At 58.1% G+C, this 20,507-nt stretch overlaps 1 protein-coding gene across 1 annotated transcript in view; it reads left to right on the forward strand.

Annotated features, from left to right (window-relative positions):
- Positions 1 to 6,393: 6,393 nt before the first annotated feature.
- HS3ST6 (heparan sulfate-glucosamine 3-sulfotransferase 6) overlaps positions 6,394 to 20,507 on the forward strand; it is a 39,640-nt gene continuing 25,526 nt past the window's right edge. The window contains exon 1 of the mRNA XM_086473001.1: positions 6,394 to 6,761. Within this exon, the coding sequence (XP_086329127.1) occupies positions 6,394 to 6,761 (368 nt within the window). The remainder of the gene's footprint in view (positions 6,762 to 20,507) is intronic.

A 20,507-nucleotide genomic window follows, 5' to 3' on the forward strand; every position in this document is an offset into this window, starting at 1 on the left:
GGAGCGGTTGCGGTGAGGGGCTGGATGGCCGCGAAGGCGCTGGAGCCGCGGCTCAGCCCCGGCCCTTCCTGCCCCCCCCAGCCCGGCTCAGCCTCTTGGACCGAGGACGGAGTCTGCGGGTTCGTTTTGCCTCCTCTGTGTGAGCGCAGTGCGGGGTTTGTCGGTGTCTCCTTTGCCCCAGGTGATGGGGAACCCGCTCTGGAGGCGATCACCGCAGCGCCCGTGATCCCAGTTAGAGGGAGACACGATTCATTCCTCCTCCTCCTCCTTCATCCTCGTATCCATCCCAGCTCGGCTGGCCCTGGTGAGCTCGGGCAAAGCCTCGATGGTCCCGACTGCGTTTCTCCCTCGGTAAAACCTGCAGCAGCAGGGTCAGCGCAAATCCACCCGCAACATTACATGGAGTTGGTTTTTATTGGTTTTGGGTTGGTTTTTTTTTACGTTACATTGTTGGGGGTTTTTTTCAGTATCCAGTGGATAAACCTCAAAGCTTGCCAGGTCTCTGGGGAAAGGCAAAGTCACAGGCCAGCTGAGCTGGGTGACAAGGGGTGGTCGTCACTGAGACCCTGGAGGGGTAGCACTGACAGGGACCCCGCTGGCATCCCCTAGTCAGAAGACGGCAGGACCTCAGCTCCTGGTGGGGACCACAGCTCAAAGATCCTGTCTCCTTGGCTGGAGGGGGGGACACTGTGCTGCTTTAGGAAGGGTCACAGGGCTGCTCTTCCACCGTGCCTGGGGCTTGGGCATCCCATCCCCTGTGGTACCCACATCCCTGGGGATGGGGTTTGCCTCGCCTGGCTGCGGGCGCTGGCTCGCCTCTTACCGAGCTGCCTTTAACGGATTGCTCTTTGAACCCGAGGAGTTGTGCTGTATTTGTACATGTGTGTAAAACACACTGCCGTAATCAGGGAAACAGCCTTCCTAATTGGATTGGAACAGCCCGGAGTAATTGGCTGTTTGGGAGCAGCCGTTTCGAATCAAGCTGTGCGCGCCTTAATAAGTTTGCTCGCCTTTATCAGCTTGGCAAACTCCGCTCTGGAGGTGACCTGTTAAATGATCTCCCGTGTTTCTAAAGCATTTTTCATCCCCGCTGATCCCTTGAGCCCTTTTCTTTCTTTCTTTGTAATAACAAACTTTGGGAAATCCCAGAGCACCCACGCTGCGGCTCCTGCCTGCGGGCTGCGGTGGGCAGAGGGGAGGTCTCCGGAGGAGGGGCTGGTGCTGGGGTGGCCGGTCAGGATGCTCAGGCTGGTTATCCAGGGTCCCATCCTGCTCGGACGTGCTGGTTTTGGGGTGGGGGAGAGGATGGACAAGGGGAGCATCGAGCTCACGTGGTGCTGTGCTGATATTGCTGTGTTTGGGGCTTGTGACTCGGCTGTCCCGGATCAGGCATGAGCCTCACCCACTTTGGGACCAGGATTTCAGCCCGCAGTGGGAATAGCTAACCCCTCTGCTCCGGGTGAGCCCCAGGATGGGGCACGGGGAGTTTCGGGGGTGGCTGCCCTGGGCGCGTGGTCTGTCCCGATGCCTCCTCTCTCCAAGGCTGAGCCACCCTGAGGGAGGCTGGCGGGTACAGCCCCGCGTTGGGAGAGGAGAGGGCAGTGCACCTGGCTGGAGGGAGCCCTCGCCCCCCCAAAAAACCCCCCAATTCAAACCACACGTATGTGCACGACCACATCTGGCATCGGGCTCTTGCCGCTGCGCAGACACGCGGCCCTTTGAGACGGTCGCCAGAGGCTTCCACCTGGTGCTCTGCCACAAGATCTGGCAAGGCAGGCGCCAGCCCCCAACCCCGCAGCCCCTGGCATGGTGAGGGGCACCTGCAGCCCGGCTGGGAAGCTGCACCCCCCCGTCACCAGCCGGGGAGCCTCAGCTGCCTGCCCCACACCAGCGAGGTGGGGATGCGGGGGGCCAGGAGCAGCACCCTCCCCGCTGGAACAGGGTGGGTGCCACGCAGGGCGTCCCTGCTCACCCCCTTGGGTGCTGCAGCGGCGTGGATGGAGGGCTCGTGTCACCACTGACCCAGCCGAGGGGCGCAGGGCAGGAGGCAGCCCCCAGCCCTCCCCAGCCGTGGGGAGCACACGGGCGGGCAGCCCCCAGCAGCGCGGGGACCCCCGCAGCCAGCCGGGCTGGCCCGTCACCAGCAAAAGGCATCCCTGAGGCAAACTGGTGGTGGGTCTTTGCATGGGTGGAGCAGCACCATCGCCGAGCATCCCGCAGGCTGCTCCCTGGTACCTCCTGCGAGCCCACCAGTGCGGGTACCAGCCAGCTTCAGGCCTCTCTGCTGCTTTATTTCCCCCTTTTGCTGCTGACCCCTCGCTGCCGTGGGAGCTCGGATGTGTCTCACCTCTTCCCCTTGGCAGCCACCGCACGCTCCTTTGGCCACGCTCCAGCCCCTCCACGGAGCGTCGTCCCCCACACGGCCACGGTGCCCTGGCTGCCCCCCGGCTGCTGGAGCCCCCTGATCCTCAGGGAGCTGCTGAGCCATCAGCCGGGTCATGGGGCTTCCTGGGCACCCGCTCGCTCCTGTCGGGACCCCAGGGGGAAAACACTGTCCCTTCTCGTCCTTCAGTGGAGGCAATTGTCTCTGGGGTCTGAAGCACCCTCGCCCCGGTCAGAGGGCTGAGGCAACAGGGATATAGTAAGAGAAACGGCCGGCACTTGCATCTCATCAATCAGGGCTCGGAAACGCGGAGGCTCCTTCCATATCCGCCGTGTCTGCGTGCTGCTCTCCGCCAGCGCTCGCAGCCCATCCGTAACGCCGGTGACAGCCCCAAAACCCTTTCATCTGCCTCTGCCGGAGCAGCCCGGTGGCTCCTGTGTGCTGTGAGCGGCCCTGGGAGCCGGCTGTGCCCCAGGGGTGCCCACGGGTGCCACCTGAGGGTGCAGAGCCCTGCAGCCAGGGCTAACGCAGCGACCCAGGGCAGGGATCGCGGCGTGCATCAGCCTTGGGGGCGAGCTGAGGTGTTGGGGTACAGGGTACGGCACTGCTTGTCCCTGCTCTCCCCAGGGGCGAGGATAAATCCTCCCAACACCACTCCCAGACGTGCATCGTGCTGGCTGTGCTGGCTCCACGCTCTGCTGCCTGCCGGTGCCCATCGCAGTGGCGTTGCTCCTGCCCAGGGCAGGCAGCCCTGTCCCCCCATGGGCACCGGCACCGCCGGCAGCCCAGCGAGCGGCTGCAGCAGGAGACATGCCAACAGGATCCCCAAACTCTCGGGAAGCCGCGCTCTCCGGTGGGTTGTGGTAGCAGAGCTGCGGGCAAAGGTGTGCCAGCGGAGGGGGACGTGGGCAGGGGATCAGAGAGCCACGGGGCACTGTCCCTGCTGGCCCAGGTCCACATCCCATGTCCTGCACAGCCACCCTTGGGTGGCCATGGAGAAGCGACGGCGTCTGCCGCCTGCCGAGGGCACTGAGCGCAGGGAACATCATTTCAAGGCACCTTTTTTTTTCCCAAAGAAAATGTCCCACTTTCGCTTAAAAAATTGCACCCGAGCGCTCGTTGTCCTTAATTGCTTGAGCTGCCAGCACGGCAGGGAGCCAGTCCGTGTCCAGCGGGGTCTCGGCTGAAGCTGGGGACCCTCCTGCAGGGCCACCCACCGGCTCACCCAAACGCGGGGCTGGGGAAGCCTCGGGCACAGCCCAAGCACCCGCAGCACTCGGTGCTTCTCCTCCTCGCTGCCGGGCACCTGGCCCCAGCAGCAAGCCCCCAGCTCCCATTTTAAGCCTTTTTTCCCCAATTCCAAAGATGAGAAAGGAAAAGGCGCTGCTCCTCCAACCCGAGACGCGGCAGCGCCTGCGGGCGCAGCGGGGGGAGCTGGCAGTGCCAAAAGACACCGCTGCAGCAGCTCGCCGCGGGCAGCCCCAGCCCTGCGCCCCCGAGGGCTCCCCCTGCGCTGAGGATGAGGAGGGTGGGTGTGCTGCGCTGCGCTCCCCGCCCCCCCCCCCACCTTCCCCGAGCCTCCCTGGCTGCGTTTTGACAGAAGTTTGTCGACATGAATGTGTTCTTGCCAAACGTTTCCATCCTGACAAAGTGGCATTTTCCAACAACAACACCCCCCTCTCCCCCCCAGCCCAAACAGGGAGCTGGAGCGGTTCCCACCCGCTCTCGCCCCGAGTGAAACAGTCCCTATTTCTAATCGCTTACGTAAACCCAACAAGAGCTGGCAAGTGCCGCGCGGCAGATTTTGGATGCGTTTTTATTTATCAAACTGCTCCCGATAACAGATTCACTTCCTCGCCGTCATCTCTCCTCCTCGTTTTTCCCTGGGGAACCTTCGCGATGCGAGCTGGAAGGGATCTCCAGGCGCACTCGCGCAGTTGTTTCCCCTCGTTGCGAAGCTACCGGGCAGGACGGGCCAGGCAGCCCCAGCGCAGCCTCCGAGCACCAGCCACGAGAGGGCACAAAGCCCCGTCCTGCTGCCCCCCTGCAGCCCTGCAACCCTGCCATCCCACAGCCATGCCATCCCGCATCCCTGTCACCCTGCAGCCATGCTCTGATTCATCCCTGCCATCCTGCAGCCATGGTGCCTTGCAGCCCTGCCATCCCACAGCCATGCCATCCCGCATCCCTGTCACCCTGCAGCCATGCTCTGATTCATCCCTGCCATCCTGCAGCCATGGTGCCTTGCAACCCTGCCATCCCACAGCCATGCCATCCCGCATCCCTGCCACCCTGCAGCCATGCTCTGATGCATCCCTGTCACCCTGCAGCCATGGTGCCTTGCAGCCCTGCCATCCCACAGCCATGCCATCCCGCATCCCTGCCACCCTGCAGCCATGCTCTGATGCATCCCTGTCACCCTGCAGCCATGGTGCCTTGCAGCCTTGCCACCCTGCAGCCATGCTCTGATGCATCCCTGCCACCCTGCAGCCCTGCCATCCTGCAGTCATGCTCTGATGCATCCCTGCCACCCTGCAGCCGAGCTGTCATGCAGCCATGCCGTCATGCAGCCGGGCAGTCTTGCAACTGCGCCGTCATGCAACCGTGCCACCTCGCAGCCGTCCCATCGTACAAGCGTGCCATGGTGCAGCCGTGGCACCATGCAGCCGCGCGAGAGCATCGCTGCCTCCCGATGCAGCTCTGCACCCGCTCCGGTCTCAGGCCATGGATCTCCCCCTCCCCGCCATGCTCCAGCTCTTGGAAGACTCGGGGGATCTCATTATAAAAAGAGCTAATTACATTAACAGGTTAATTAAGACACTGCTGATTGCAGATACAAAAAGGGAGGCGCAAGGCTGGGAATCAGCCGCAGCGTTTCGAGGCGTGGGGCAGGGCGGACGCCAGGAGCATCGCGATGAAGCCACAGCGGGTCCCAGGCGCCACGGCCCCGTGGGACCCCCCAGGCACGGGCACCCCAGGACCGGACCTTGGCTATTTCACGTTTGGTGATGGCACACGCTGCCGGGAGGGCAGGAGCAAGCCGGGACGGTGCCGCTGCTGCACGCGAGGCCCAGGCCTGGCCAGCGGCATCCGAGGATGCTGCCGGCAGAGCTGCTCGCCGCAGGGTCCGGCTTCCGTGTGTCACCGACGATGCTGGACTGGATGGGATTTATTTAGGATGCCCATTGCTTTGAGCCCCAGGGACTGGGGGTTCCCCAGCAGCAGCAGGAAAACCACCTCATTCCCACCCCACCGCCCATACCACACACCCGCCACCTCAACGGCTGCTTTTCGGGCTTATTTCGGAAGGGGCGAGGGAACGGGTGGAAACCCAAGACTGTCCTTCCCATCCCAAACCAGAACTCCACGCAGACGGCTGGTGCGTTTCCAGCGCTTGCAGAGGGAGCCCCTCCAGCCTCATTAGCACCGCGCTTGCTAATTGCGTGGCGCTGGGGGATGGCTCCTGCCTGGGGTCCCGCACCGCTGCAGAGCTGCAGCCTCCCCGGCGGGATGCCAGCGGTCGAAAACACCCCCTCTGGCTGCCCCAGAAATTGTAAAAAGGGGGGAATAATAATAATTAAAAAAAAAAATCAGATGGGAAAAACATGGGAAAACGCATCCCCCCCCCCCCCCCCGCGCACTGGGATTGGGAGCGTTTCCCTCGGCTGCGGCTCCCCGGAGGGGGCTGCACCCAGGCGGGGGCTGCCGGTGGGCGCTGGGGGGGGTGTTCCTCGCTCCCCCCGCGGGTGTCCCCCCCCCCCCCCTCCACGCGTGTGCCAGGCCCCCGCCCCGCGGGTGGGCGTGGGGGGCGGTGCGGGAAGGGGAGGGGAGGGGTCGGGCGGGGCCGGGGTGGGGAGGGGTCGGGCCGCGGGAAGGAGTGGGGGGGGGTACGGGGCGAAGGAAGGGAGGTGCGGGGCGGGAGGGGAGGGGGGGGTGGTGGTGGTGGTGGCGGCGGCGGCGGCGGCGGTGGTGCGGGATGCGCTGCCCGGCGGGGCCGGGAGCGGCCCCCGATGGGATGTAGCGGGCGGCTGCTGGGACCCGTCGGGGGCCGCCGCGCCTCGTTGCTCCTCACCATGATCCTCTTCTTCACCTACTTCTTCTACTGCCTGCCGGGGCCCTGCGAGCCGCTGCCGCCCGCCCTGCTCCTGCCGCCGCCCGCCGCCCTCCCCGACGGTGCGGGAGCGGGAGCGGGGCTGGGGGCGGCGGCGGGGGGCGGCGGCGGGAGCCGGCGGTTCCCCCAAGCCATCATCGTGGGCGTGAAGAAAGGCGGGACGCGGGCGCTGCTGGAGTTCCTGCGGGTGCACCCCGGGGTGCGGGCGGTGGGTGCCGAACCCCACTTCTTCGATAGGTGCTACGAGAAGGGGCTGCGGTGGTACAGGTAAGGGGGGGTGTGGGGGGAGGGGGTTGGGGGGGGGGTGGCCCTGGTAATCGGTAATTAAGCGCTGAGCCGCCTCTAATTGCCTGCCGGGCTGTGCGGGGGGTTGCGCTGCAACAGGCTGGGCTGAGCGCGGCGGCTCCGCGGAGATAAAGGGGTGCGGGGGGGGGGTGGGGTGAGGGTCCCAGGCGGGGATGCGGAGGGATGGGGGATGGGGGGGGATAGGTCCGACCCTCCGCCTTGCGTGGGGAGGGGGCTGGGGGCTGGAGTCGGGAGAGCCGGTGTCCCCCTGTCCCCCCGTGTCCCCTGTCTGGGGACAGGTGGCCAACAGTAGAAATTAGCTTTTTTTTTTTTTTTTTTTAAAAATAATTATCCAAGCTTTGAGATTTTAACCTTTAACGCTTCCTTTTCAACCACCCCACCGTTTCCCCACTGGGTCCCTTTCAGCATTATTTTATTTGAGTGGTTTATAAAAATCGAGGGAGCGAGGACCACGGCTGGCAGGAGCGGGCTCGATCCTGGCCGCGCGTTGCAAGAGCGAAGGAGGGGGGAGAACTTGGCAGTCCTGGGGAAAACCTGAAGTCCTGGCTGGGTTTGTGTCAAGGGGCAGAGGCGTATCGATTCAAGGGAGCTGTTGAGTTTTGAGGGTTTCAATGGAATAGAGCTCTTCAGGCGATAAAGCGCTCGGAAGAGCAGCTACTGTGCATGTGGTGTCTATTAAACTCCCGTCTCCTGGCCAACTCCGGAGTGGCCGGGCCAAAGGGAGCCGGAGCGCTAAGTCCCTTGAAGGCAGTGAAAGAATCTGGTCCGTTATTTTGAAGAGAGTCCAAACGTGTAGATTTATAAAAGCGCTGCGGTGTTCTCGGGGAAACATCTGAAAATAATAAAAGGAGTAGCTCTCCCTGTCCTTCCTGCCTCTCCATCCCCTTCTCCCCAAGCTCTGCAGGAATACCGCGTTTCTTGCGTGCTCTTAATGGTTCTCGATGGTTTGGGGGAGGCTGCGAGGTGGCCATCCTCGCCGAAATAATAACCTGTGAGAATCAGCGTGTTTAATGGGAAGTGTAATTTTAGCGGTAATTTTACCCGCAGAGTTTCAGCTCTGTAAGACCACATCTGGGCTGTAAAGTTATTGACTTAACACACCTTCAAACGCAGTAAGTAGCGCACTTATTTTTGTGACTGTATTAATACTGCCGTGATTTATGGGCTCATTGCTCGGCTCCGTTTGTACCTACGCTGCTCTAGAAACAATAATGACGATAACTAATCTTTCTGGGTGAGGACTACAAGGCAGAGCTCACTGGGCAGAATGGGAGTTTAATGGCTGCGAGCACATAATTAAAGCGTGGAAGATGGAACGCTTTCATATCGCTCGCCGTGGTCCGGCGAGACGTTCGCAGGGTGGACCACAGCGAGAGGAGAATAAATAAATCTTAGTTTTGGATCGCTGCGTCGTGAGTTTTTAGCGCTGTAAGCGCTTGCAGGGAGCCTGGCTGGGTACCAGCGAGATGTTTTAGGATGGCTCTGCAGATGTTTATGGTAAATTTGGAGAAATGGAGCAGGGAAGGGGGTTTGGCGCAGCCAGATGCATCGCGGGGAAGCGTACGCTGTGCTGGGAAGAAGCTGCATCCTTTTTAGCGGGGAAAAAAAATCAGTAGATGTTTTGCTTTAACTCTGCGTAGCGTAAGTGTGTTTTCAATCACGCGCACAACTATTTTCTTTGGTTTCCTCTTCCCTTTGCCTCTCGTGTTTTGTCTTCTTACCAGACCTTGCTATACTGAGGGTTTTTTTTTTTTTTTTCCCCGGGAAAGCCAGACAGAGCTAAATGTTTAAAGCTGGGGTGTGTTGGAGTGGAGGAAAATAGAAGTTGGAGAGAAGTTCAGGTTTTTCCAATGAATATCTCAAAGCGGTGTAAACATTTTTAAAATATTTGAACTTGCTAGGAAACCAAAATTACACCAACTGCTTCTCATGCCAAGATATTTGGCCCGAAGGCACCTGTAGGTCGTTGCTTGTCTTAAGTGAATGTGGAAGAAGAAAAAAAAAATAATCCCTTGGAAATATCACCACAGAATTATTTTGTTCCTTCTTGGTAGTTCAGTCCTGGGGCGACTTCACTGCTGTGGCAGGAGGATCTGCTTGTGGGTGCCGAGTAGTTTACGTGATAATGCAAGGTACTGACTGAACCCATTTATTCTTACTGGAGTGGTTTTTTTTATTTAAATTTGAAGTAGCCCAAAGCCCCTTTTTTGAAGTAGTCCCTTTCGCTAGTGAGAAGAAAACACTCTGCAAAAGCAGCAAGCATCTCCTATGAAATACCTTGAGTTACTCTAGCTTTATTTATAATTAGAAGAAGATTAAACACCTTTTCTAGACTGCAACATAAATCACCTAACGGATAATCCAAGCGCGATGCGACAGCTTATCCTAAAGCAAAACAGTTTTAATTTTTCTGGCGCTCGGTGCTGCTGCACGTAAACCTCGAGAAGAAGCAGCAGCGATGTCGGGGTGTCCACCGCTCTGCCCACGCAGCGGCCTGGGGAGCGTGTGTGTCCTGTTTGGGAGCCTGGCTGGCTGCTTTACGGGAAGGCAGGCAGAGGCAAACGGGAAGAACTTAACTGGATCCGAGGTGTTGGCCGGGGATATGTAGAACTTCATGGCAAAACCGTGAAGAGATGCTCAGCGTGGCGGCGCGGGGCCAAACCCTGCCTTTGCTCGCGTGAGCTGAGGAAAAGCCGCGCTCGTGGGCTGCGTCGCCACGGCGTGTGACGGCTGTAACCCCCTCTGCGTCCGCAGAGCAGCGCCCGCTCTCGGCCCAGGGGCTCCTCAGTGCGAGGAGGAGCAGAGTTGGGGTCACAGCCGGCATTTGGGGTGCTCGGGGCGCCCGCAAGTCGTACGGTGCTTGTGCAAACGGGGCTGCGTGCTCCGGCGGCCGCTGCTCTGCCCCACTGGCGGCGTTTCGTGGGCGTCGCTGAGATCTTTGCAGGGGATTGTTCCTTTTTGGGCTGCCAGAGCCCGGCTCGTTTCCCACGCAGCCGCCCCAAGCCGCTCCGAGGTGCGGATCGCTCCGTCTGCCTCGCGCCGGGATCCGGCACGGCCTCGGCACTTGTGGTGCTGGGGGAGAAAGGGCAGGAGACACGGTGGATAGCAGCGGCTTTGGAGCATGAAGGCGGCGCGGGGAAGGCTCTTTGCAGATGCTGGCTTGCACAAAAGGCAGTTTTGGGGAATTCAGCCCGAGGTAGCTTCTACAAAGAACAGTTCCCTTGTCTCCATCCACCAAAACTTTGCAGCGACGTCAGCTCAACGCGACGGCTTGGCTCTGTCTTGTATTTCTTTGTATGATCTATGAGCCGAGTCCCTCTTTTCCATCTCTTCTTCCTGCTTTTTCCCAGTAGCCAAAGGAAGCGTTGCGCAGGAACGGGGCTGGGCTGAGGCTCCCAGCGGCCCGTCGCGTCCCCGCGTGTAGCACAAAGCCCTGGGCGTTGTGCTCGGTGAAACTGCGCGTTGGGTTTCATAGGAATTGGAAAGAATTCCTTATTTTTCTGACAGTTTGGGGCAGAAGCAGTAAAAAAGTAGCACGGGATGGCTAGTAACAGTTGGCCAACGCTTCCTGGTGAGTGGCCAGGCTGGAGGTCTGCAGCCGCCTGTGGTGGAACACGGGGACCGGCCATCGCCGCCGAGCATCCCTCATCGCGGAGCTCTGAGTCTCTTGGAGGCTGAATTTAGCTTGTTATTGTCATTTCCCCTTTCGCTCAGATGCGGTGAATGCAGATTTGCCCGCGGGGCAGGGGGGGGGAGGAACTTTTCATGTGGTTTGTCATGCGTTACACTGTGCTTCCGTGCGTGCCTTAAACAGTGCCGGGGGGGGCCCCAGCTTGGAGCATCCCTGTGCGCCCAGGGGAGATGGACGGTGAGCAGAGAGCTGCTACATGCAATGTGGTTTGGTTTTGGGGCTGTTTTGGTTTTATTTTTTTTATTTCCCCACCCCCCCCCTTGCTTCAAACCCATTCATGGGAGCTAATAATGTACTTGAAAGGCATCCAGGATTTCTTGAGCCAGACTTTGTTATCTCCGAACCTTGCAACCCCGAAGCCTTTGAGCGGTGGGGAAAGGACGCGGCTCCGGCGCTGCTCTTTTGACTTTCGCCGTGAGTGTTATTGGCAGCTGAAAAGTAGAGCTAAGTAGATGCCTTGAGGGGTTTTTGTGTGTGTTGTGATTGTACAGACAGATCAAGACACTCTATAGCGCAAGCTGTTGAATAAAATCCGACATTTCAGCTACTCTGGAGTCACCAGGCTGCATTTTGGCACGGAGCTCGTATCCCCTTCCAGGGAGAGCTTTTCACAGGCGCGTTTAAGAAACACATAGGTGGGAAGAGACAAAAGAATCTTGCGAGGAGTCAGATGGCGATGCACCGAGACCTGCTCCGGGACATTATCTTTATTCATTGCCACCGGCTAATCTGTTCTCCTGCCGGACTCGTGTTTCAACGCTCCGCGGCTGAGAGTGGCCCTCGTTGTTCTCGGTGCATTTGCAGAGACTCAGTCCTGCAGCACACTGCTTGGGTTTGTTACTTCATGATATCTCCTTTCTTTCTTTTTTTTTTTTTAACGTTTGTTACAAAAATAGGGCCTTTATCAGCTTCCCCTATCCTCACCCTCGTGTTGGGAAAATGAATCTGAAAATGCAAAGAGAAAATGCAGGAAACGTGGGGAAAAAGCTGTAACTTTTGTAACTATGAAGAAGATGTTTTGATGCTTGTACTTAATGCACGATACTTTGGATTTGCTGTTAGGCAGAAAAAGCGTGTCCGTGGGCAGAGGGGCTCTATGGCCCTTCGATATCGCTGCCTGTTTAGACCACGTTTTAGCCCCAGCTCTACGCTCAGGAGGGGGCCAAAGCGCTGCCCGCGTCCGTACCAGCCGCTCAGGTGTCCCCACGGTGGCACGTCCCCGCTTCGCTGCTCCCTGCCGCGCAGCAGCGCCCGTCCTTAGGAGCCGTCCGTAACACGTGCAAAGTTTGGTCTTCTGCAAGCTGCTTTCGCGTGGGATTAAAAATAGCTTTTACTGCCACGCTGAGGAATTAACATTTGAAACCGTTTAAAGGGATCCTAGGGAGATATTATGGAGGGCAGGCGAGAGGGGCTGTGCCCGCTGTGTTTTGCGGGGGGTCTTCCCCACCGGCACCGAGTCAACGATGGGGCAAGGAGCATGGCTTGGCCCTCCTGCCCCCCGCCCCGCTTTCATGCTGACGTTGTTCCTTTGCTTTCGTGTGGCAGCTCCCGAGTTTTGTTCCCGATCCAAAGCCCGCCGAGGCCGACGAAGTGCTTCTTGCTGATACAAGCAGGTTTGTGAGGCTGATTTTTAGCCTGGCTCAGCTGCAAGGCAAGATGAAGTCGGGTTGTTCCATGTGTTGTTACGTAGATAGCGTCAGGCTCAAGTGATTAAAGCTGCGTGTTAGTGTTGGCTGCGATTTTTTTTTTTTTTTTGGATAAAAGCTGTGACTTGCGGAGTGGAACGAGTCGTGGTCTTCCCAGCTGAGGAATGCTTTCTCTGTCACTGTCTCTTTTAAATAAACGGTGGTTTTATATACAGGCTGTGCAGTGGGGTGTGCAGAAGTAACCCGCGTTTCTAAAGGATTTCAAGTCTGCCAGTGTTGCTGTCCCAGACTGCTTAAATAAATATATAAAGCCGGGCACCTAGAAATCACGGGGGTGTTTTTTTAAAAAAAAAAAAAAAAATCAATATTTCATGAATCAATACCTTTGGAAAACATTTCTTCATTCGTGCCCTTTTTCTTGTCCTCCCCTGGTTACTCTTTTTGTAACCTCAGGGGCTGGAAATTTAAACGTATAAACATGGACAGGTTTTTTAATCACCTACACGTAATTCCAGAGAACTTCTGAAAAGACATCAGATATCACGAAAAGTTCACAGAGAGCAGTCAAGGCTGCAGGGTTTCTGTTAGTTGAGTTATTGAGGGGCTGGAGAAATAGTCATCACAGAGTAAGACAGAGTTTCGGAGTTGTTTCTTGAAAGTCTTACCTTCTTTTTCCCCCCCTAGACTATTTTTAGACTCAGACAGTGACAGAAGGTGGAAAAGGCCAGTGGATTTAGAGGGTGCTTTTATGCAAGGAGAGACTATTACTTAAGAAGAGTTCAAAGCTTATTTATAAAACAGTAATTACCATCCCCTGAGACGGAAGCGGGCAGCTCGCGTCGAGTCGAGGCGGGGGTTACAATAGTTAATTGGCAAATATGCTTAAAAGCTTCTTCCTGACCTTTTAAAAAACTTTTTGCTGAAACAGGCTCGGGCAGTGATTGAAAACCCGACTAATGAAAGGCCAGGTTTAATACCAGGACTTAGCTCTAAATGGCTTTTCAAAGGGCTTTGGAAATCCGCCTGCTTAGGGAGCCGGCCGGCGTCGGAGGGATGCTCCCGCGTCCTGCAGGACCGGGCTCTGCCCCCGAGCGAGGGCTGAGGGGCTCCAGGAGCTGGGCGAGACCTGAGCCTGGGGGCTCCTTCCCCACGTCGCGGCTCTTGGCATGACCGAAGGGGCTCGGACAGGCTGGCATCACCCGGCCACCAGCCCGGAGCCCCTCGGGGTGGTCTGTGCCCCCCGCTGCTGCCCTCCTCTGCAGAGCATCCCGGAGGGCTTGGTTTAACTCCTGCCCTTGCCCTCACGCTGCGTTTCAGCCCTCCAGTGAGGACCAAGCCACGTGCTGTGGGGGAGACCGAGATGCTCCGAGTCCCCCGGCACTGAGGGGTGCAGCGTGCCCGGCCAGCCCCACCAGCGAGCCCTGCCTGGGGCGCAGAGCTGTGCCAGGCGTCTCTGCCAGCCGTGCCCTCCCTGCCCTGCTCCACCAGCTCATCTACCGGGGGGTGGATGGCAGAGGAGCCCGCGGAGCTCTTGGATCTCCCTCTGCGCCTCCCACCGCGTTTTTCTGGTGCGTTTGTTTAGATATTTGTTAAAGCGAGGAGCAGAGGGGTGTTCTGCGGGTCTTTGGAGAGCGCTTGGTTGGAAGCCTGGCCTGTGGGGTGGAGGCAGGCTGGCCGGGTCTGGTCCAACCCGGGCACCGCCAGCGTGCTGGTTTAAGCCGAGTCTTTCCTTGCAAGGGGATGTTGGGGCTGGATGTGGGAATAGGTGGAGTGAAGCGCTGTCCTCGCTCCCCAGCAGTGTGCGGGGCGCCGGGGGACGCTGTGCGTTGCTCTCACGAGTCGGGGTTTGCAGGAGCCAACTGGGATCTCTCCAGCAGAGTGACTTACCCTGGGCTTGGCCGAATTAGTCCCCCTGAGTGGGGTGGGCCAGCTCCACTCTCTAATAAAGAAGTGACAGACACAGGGAATGTATTACAGCTTTCTGCAGACGGGCTGAGAGTCCAGAGGAGTGTGGGTCTGATCCTGCACCGCTCCATTAGTTACTGGGGCTCTGCCTAAACGCCAGGGCACCACGTGTCTGGCGTTACAGCGCCCGTCGGGTGTCCTGGGCTGGGGGAGTCTCGTCTGGGCTGTGCATTCAGGGGACTTTCCCCTCAGCAGGATCTGAGGTCCCGAAGTCTTGGGGCTCGGTGTGCTCGTGGCTGCTCGGGTTTGACACGCTCACCTTTCGTGCTGAGGGTCCTGGGTGGAAAATTCGCAGCAACTCATTTGATTTCGCCACCTCCTCCCTCTGCGCAGAGGCAGCTCCCAGACCACAGAAGTCTTCGAAATTATTCATGCATCTCTTAAGTGAGTCACTCTTGATCCGAAGAGTCGTTTGAAATGCAAATGGGGAATATTGCAGTCAGTCAGGCAGGGCACTGGGGCGGTAGCCAGGGCACGGAGGCAGCGTGCCCGGCTAACTGAGTGTGAACCTGCAAGTGATCCTGATGCACGGGGATGTAAATGCCCGGCCCGGTGTGCTGCTGGTGTTTGCCGACAGCAGGGCTGCCTCTGCCCGCAGAGCTCCAGGCTTTGCATGGCTGGGGTGCTCTGGAGCCACGGACCAAGAAGAGCATCCCTGTTCCCCCCTCCCCGTGCTGCTCGGTTTGGGGCTGCGGGTGACACCAACTGCCCTGACCCCGCAGCATGCAGAGTGCTGGGATCAGCACCGTTCGAGACTGAAACTTGGGGTGAAATGGCTGAAATCAGCTTCTCCTGAGCAGTTGCAGAAAACTTTCCCCTGTTTGGGCTATTAAAACACCAGCACGGAGAGGTTTTGAGGTGCCCGAGGGGAGCAGCAGCGCTTCGGGAGCGGGATGCGCCGCTGGGCTCCTCCTGGGAGCGATTTTGTACGAGCGAGCGTGCTCTGCTGAGGAAACCCCACGGCCCGGCGGGGATGCCAGGGGAGTACAACTCCTCTCTCCCAGCCCAGCCAGCAGCTCCGCGGCGCTGGGGGTGGCACAGGGATCCCGGGCGGCCGAGATCGCTGTGCATTTTAACACACAAAATTGATTACAAGCGGGAGAGAATTACATTAATACAGTCACTTGTCACTGAGGTCTTATTAGTAATCTCCACTCATTAGTCTGGAGAGAAGAAGGATGTGACCTTGTCAAGCGTCCTTGCAGAGGGGAAGGCTGACCACTTTGCTATTGATTTGTTACTTGGGCCCGAAGCAGGGGGTGTGCGCGCGTGGCCGTGCCTGTGGGCACGCGTGGGTGCGCGGGAGGTGTTTCTGCAGCCGAGACGAAGAGCCGCCCATCTCCTCGCCCTTTGGGCTAGTTCAGACGGTGAATCAGCAGCCGCTTTCGGCGGGCGCCGTGGTGTGCGAAATAAAAGGGACCCGCCGGTGATTGATGGGAAGGGACAAGAAAAGTGACAGATCCCGTCCCCGGAGGCCACATCACGCTTCTGCCTCCTGCCCGGCGCTGCGTGGTGCCGCTCGGCGGGGGCTGGCGGAGCCCTCCTGCACCGCCCAACTTCCCAGCTGCTCCGGAGCCCCCAGCATCCCAAATCCCAGTCTTGGAGTGGGGGGGGGGGGGGCTGGGCTGTAGGCAGGGCTGGCTGCTTGCCACCCTCTGCTCCCCGCACCAAGGGCAGGGGGGGCTCCTCCGTGGGTGCCAGTAGACTCTCTCCTTGCTGCAGGTGAAATCAAGCCCCCAAAGCAAACCACGGCGCAGCGAGGTGGGGCGACCCCCGGGAGCAGAGCCTTGCCTCTCCGCACCGATGGGGCAGGGTCCTGCCATGCCTCTGCCACCGCTGCAGCCCCACGTCAGGTCGTTTTAGTTTATTTTTTTCCCTTTCTCGAGGCCGAGGGTGGGTGCTGGTCGTGCCCCGAAGGTTTCCCTTCCGCTGGCTCTGCCTGCCAGATGCCTCGCACCACGTGCCCTTGTTCCCAATCCCCCCTGTCCCACTAAGCTCCCCCGTAATTCCAAGTGACAACGCACCCCCACGGACACCCTGCCAGGGAGGAAACGTCAATAGGAGTGGAAGCGAAAGAAATCTTCCAATTACCGGGAGCGCGGAGGGGGCTCGATAAGTGCCATTGATCAGGTGCCTCTCACCGCAATCCCTCATCGCTGCCGCTTGTCGATAGATGCTGTGGAGCGGGAGGGGGCCGCTGGCCGCCCCTCCGGTCCCCAGCCGAAGCAGGCGGTGGCTCTCTGGGACTGGGTGGGTTGCTGATGGCCGAGCAGAGCTTTTCCCGGCTGCTGGGACCTACCAGCTCCATCCCTGAGAGCCACAGCCCAGCGGGGGACGTAGCCAGGGCGGGGGGGTGTGTATGGGGGGGTTATTTTTCGACAAGAGCATCAGCCGCTTCCTCCGGCTGCTTTTATATTTCAGAAAGTCGTGTTCCGAAGCCACGCAAGCCATGAGAAAAATTTTAGGGGGTTGCTGCCAAGTACTTTCAGCGGAGAATTTAGGTTTTGTTGAGGGAAGGGATCATTTGTCTCCATGAAAAGCCCGTTTTGGGGGGGGAGGGAGGGAGATGAACGTCCCCCTGCGGCGTCAGAGACCCGAGCGTGACAACCTGCATCCGCTCCGCTGCCACCCGGGCGTCGCAAAGCTGTCGCTGGTGACTCTCCTTCATAAAGAGGCCGTCAGGCAGGGGCTGGGCTGCTGCTGGGAAGGGAAGGGAGAAAGGCGTCCCCAAGGGCCTGATCCTGCCCCGTGGCGAGGGCACGTGCTGCTGCCGGCTCAGCGCACGCGTGGGAGACGAGGGTCGGACTGCGATGGCGTGGCGGTCCGCTCGGCGGACTCGCGGTGGTTCGGTCTGCTGTGATCTGGAAGTGCAAAATTCAGGCGGCCACACCGAAGGGGTTTGCTGCAATCAAAGAGGGGAACTTTATTGTTTGCCCGTAAAGCGGCGTGCGACTGGGAAAGAGGGTGAGAGGAAAGGAGAAAGTGAAGTGGAAAGGGGACAGAGATCGATAGCTGCCACCGCGGGTCCGAGGCGTCCCTGTGGTCCCAGGTCCAGGCAGCGTCCTGCCGGTCCTAACGATCGTCGTGATCCTTGTTGGGGAAAGCTTCTGAAGTTTGGGTGCTGAGGAGCCCCCTTTTTATGCCCAGCAGCAGCCCTTGCTCCTCCTCTGCATCTCTGCCTCTTCTTGGCTTCATCGATGCTGATCGATCCTTCTTGATAACGGTTCTCAGGCTCGTCCTTGGCTCCGGAGAACAGCACAGCACTCTTGAGCCAAACCAGAGCCCTCTTGCCTCCGCAAGGCTCCCTCCTTCGGCTGTTCTCTCCCCCCACCAGGTTTCTAGAAGGGAGCAGCAGACAGCAGCATCTCTTATCCTTTGCTGTTTCCTGCCAGATGAACAAGCTGCTCAGCTCTCATCCTTGCTCTGTCCAGGGCACAAGGACCTCTCAAGCCTGGTATTCCCTTCCCAGGATCAGCAACTGCTCCTCAGGCTGCTGGCAGACTCATGTCAAGGTGTCAGCCTCACTTCCAGAGTCCGTACTCCTGATGACAAGGCTGAGACAATGCTGGTTTTGGACCGACTCTTACAGATGGCGGGAGCATCCCGGTGCCCTGGTCTGGGGAAGGGGCCACGTGCAGGAGTGGGACCAAACCTGCTGTGGCAGGGCACCGTCCTGCCCTCACCCACCACGTTTCCCTGCGGTCCGGGCTGCGTCTGGCGGGCTCCTGCGCCTGAAGTCGTGCTTTAATATTTATTTTGTGTTTGTGCACGATGGCGGGGGGCGGGGGGGGTATTGTGCTGTGCTGGGAGTCGGAGCTCACCTCTGGTGCTTCAGCTCCATCCCATGGGGGAGCAGAGGTGGCATCAGAGCCCGTCAGCCTCGGGGAGGGGATGGGGCCGCTGAGTCTGGTACAGCCCACACGGGTCCCAGTGGGTCACTGGGATTAGCCCAGGCTGCGAGCGTGGCGTGCCGGCTAATTACTTGCAGGTAACCCAGCCACCGTGTCCTCTCCGAGAGCGCGTTCGGTTTGATCCTGATCTTGTTACCGGCAGATAACAAGGGAATGCCTTGTTCAGTTCTGATCTTGTAATGTGTATTAAAAATTAATATTTCCCTGCTTCGAGGTGCGTCGGGCAGCGTGTGAGGGCTTGCTGTGTTCGCGGGTCTTAGCAGGGATCTGTCACGTAAAAGGTTCATAAAACTTGAATTACTGAACAGGAACCTTGAATGAGCGATTCCTTTTTAGCATTAATCACTCTGATGGTGCGAGACCTCTTCTAGACGTTGTTTCCTAGGAAAACATTCTTTAAAGCAAAGGCAGATCCAGGCTTAAATCCTGCCAAGGTTTGGCGACCGCCTGGCTCCAGCTGTGTCCGGCTGTGGGAGCCTCACGTCAGCGTTTGCGTCACGGCTCAACGAGTTGCCTGTAAGTGTTAACGTACACCTTGTCGTTAGCGGGTTTCTGGTTGCATGGCATCATAGGCCGGTGGATTACACCATCGGTTGTGTGGGTGTGATGTACCCAGCTCAGACCTGGAAACAGTCCCCAAACCCCATGCTTCTGCGTGGGTGAAGAGGGGGCCAAGTTCATAGATGAAGAGGAAGGGGGACCAGTGCCCTTTGGAACGCTCTCTGGCCGTGAAACCCTCCCGAGCTCAGCTGGGACGCTCTCAGTGCCAGATCCTGCTCTTCACGTGGCAGCTGACCGTGATTTTTTAAAGCACAGCCTGGGCGGAGGGCAGGGTTGGGAACTCTTCTGGGTTTGTGGTGAATCTCAAGAGACTTGGTGGAGATTTTGAGCTTCAGCTCCTGGATTCATGGGACAGGGAGAGTTTCAGTTCTTGCTTGAAGTAAGTATCTCCTGACGAAACTGAAGGCTCAGGAGCCAGAAGAAAGGAGAACCGTAGTCCGTGTGTATGTGGATAGCTGTATTTGAAGACAATCCCAATTTGAGCTGTGATTTGGCTGAAGGTGGTTGGTGTTCTTCTCACCTACAGAAAAACCTTGGCAGTTATTTGTTGCAGAGTTATTGAAACCATCCAGGGACAGTTTACAAGCCCCAAATGAGTGCTGGCAGCCCGGTGGCTCCACCGTGGTTTGAAGATCTCAGCGGATCAGAAGAAAGCAGTTAGGAGCAGTTCGGCGTAGGATCGTGGTGTGTGAGGTCCTGAAGAGACTTGATTTGTACAGAAATGTCCTTTCCTCCAGGGTCTGGAGGAAAAACCCTTGAAGCAGAAGAAGGTGGAAAGGTGCTGGGGCAGTGGCTGGGTGTCCCCCCTGGCTGGCAGGCAGGCAGGTAGGTCCTGTGCTGGCTGGATCGCCTTGGCCCTGGATGGCCATCAGCGTGAGGCCCTGCACGTGCTGCACCTTAGTTCCCCGAGTCACCGTGCAGGATGTAAGAAGAACAACTTTAAAGAACGAGTAAAACTGTTGCCACTTCAAAACTAGTCTCAGAATTGATGCCAGGACTCCAACAGACTGATGCTCCTTTATTCTCCTTTTAATTAATTCCTTTGCCTCCAGTGAATTTCCATCTTTTGTTTCTGCTGCAATCAAAGGGCTGCGAGCAGCGAGGCTCGCATTAGGAACAGACCAATCCAACCTTTTTTTAATCTTCCTGTATCAGTTACTTGTCTTTTTCCTGCGCTGCCACAGTGCATCTGAAGCACATATGCCAAGAGACGACTTGTTGGAGGAGAGGTGGGGCACGCAAAAGCCTGGAGTTTGCTCTCAGCAGGTCTGCTTTGCTGGCAGTTTTGTGTGGCAGCAAAGAGTAAGAGCCCAGATAAGCTTGCTCAGATACACAAATGGGCAATTATGTGGCCACCTGAGAAGTGCCTGATGATTTATGGCGTTATTAAAAGGTGATGGTGAGAGTAGAAAAGATTTGTAACATCTGCATCGAAAACCCCGTCTCTGACCCTCACACCCCAGATACCAACATATTAAATATCCAAACAGGCATTCAAGCCTGCGAATCGCTTTGACAGAGATCCCTGCACATCTGGTAACACTTGGCCTGATACTTAAGACCCTGGACAGTGTGTAATTAAACATAATTCACTCCTTGCCCTGTTGCAGACTCTGAGAGTTGCTGTTCCTGCTGGAAGTGCAGTCTTCAGAGGAGCCTCGTGGAAGAGGAACGTGCAAGCAAAGTTGAGGTGGAGATGAAGACATCTTTTGCTGCGGGCTGCTGGGGCACGAGAGTTGTATTGCGGGAAAGCAGCCATCTCCAGGTGGCAAGAGAGCCAGGGCTGGAGTTTTCATGCTTGGTGGAAGCTAAGCCTGATCCCAACCAACAGCTCTATCTTCTCGCTAGTGATGACTGCAGCTCCGAAACGGCCTCAGTGGCTCGTAGGCCTATTATGGTGCCCAACACTCGTGTGACAGCATTGGCTGTCCTT

This window comes from Leptosomus discolor, chromosome 14 (genome assembly GCF_034619465.1).
Source record: "Leptosomus discolor isolate bLepDis1 chromosome 14, bLepDis1.hap2, whole genome shotgun sequence".
NCBI classification, from domain to species: Eukaryota; Metazoa; Chordata; class Aves; order Leptosomiformes; family Leptosomidae; genus Leptosomus; species Leptosomus discolor.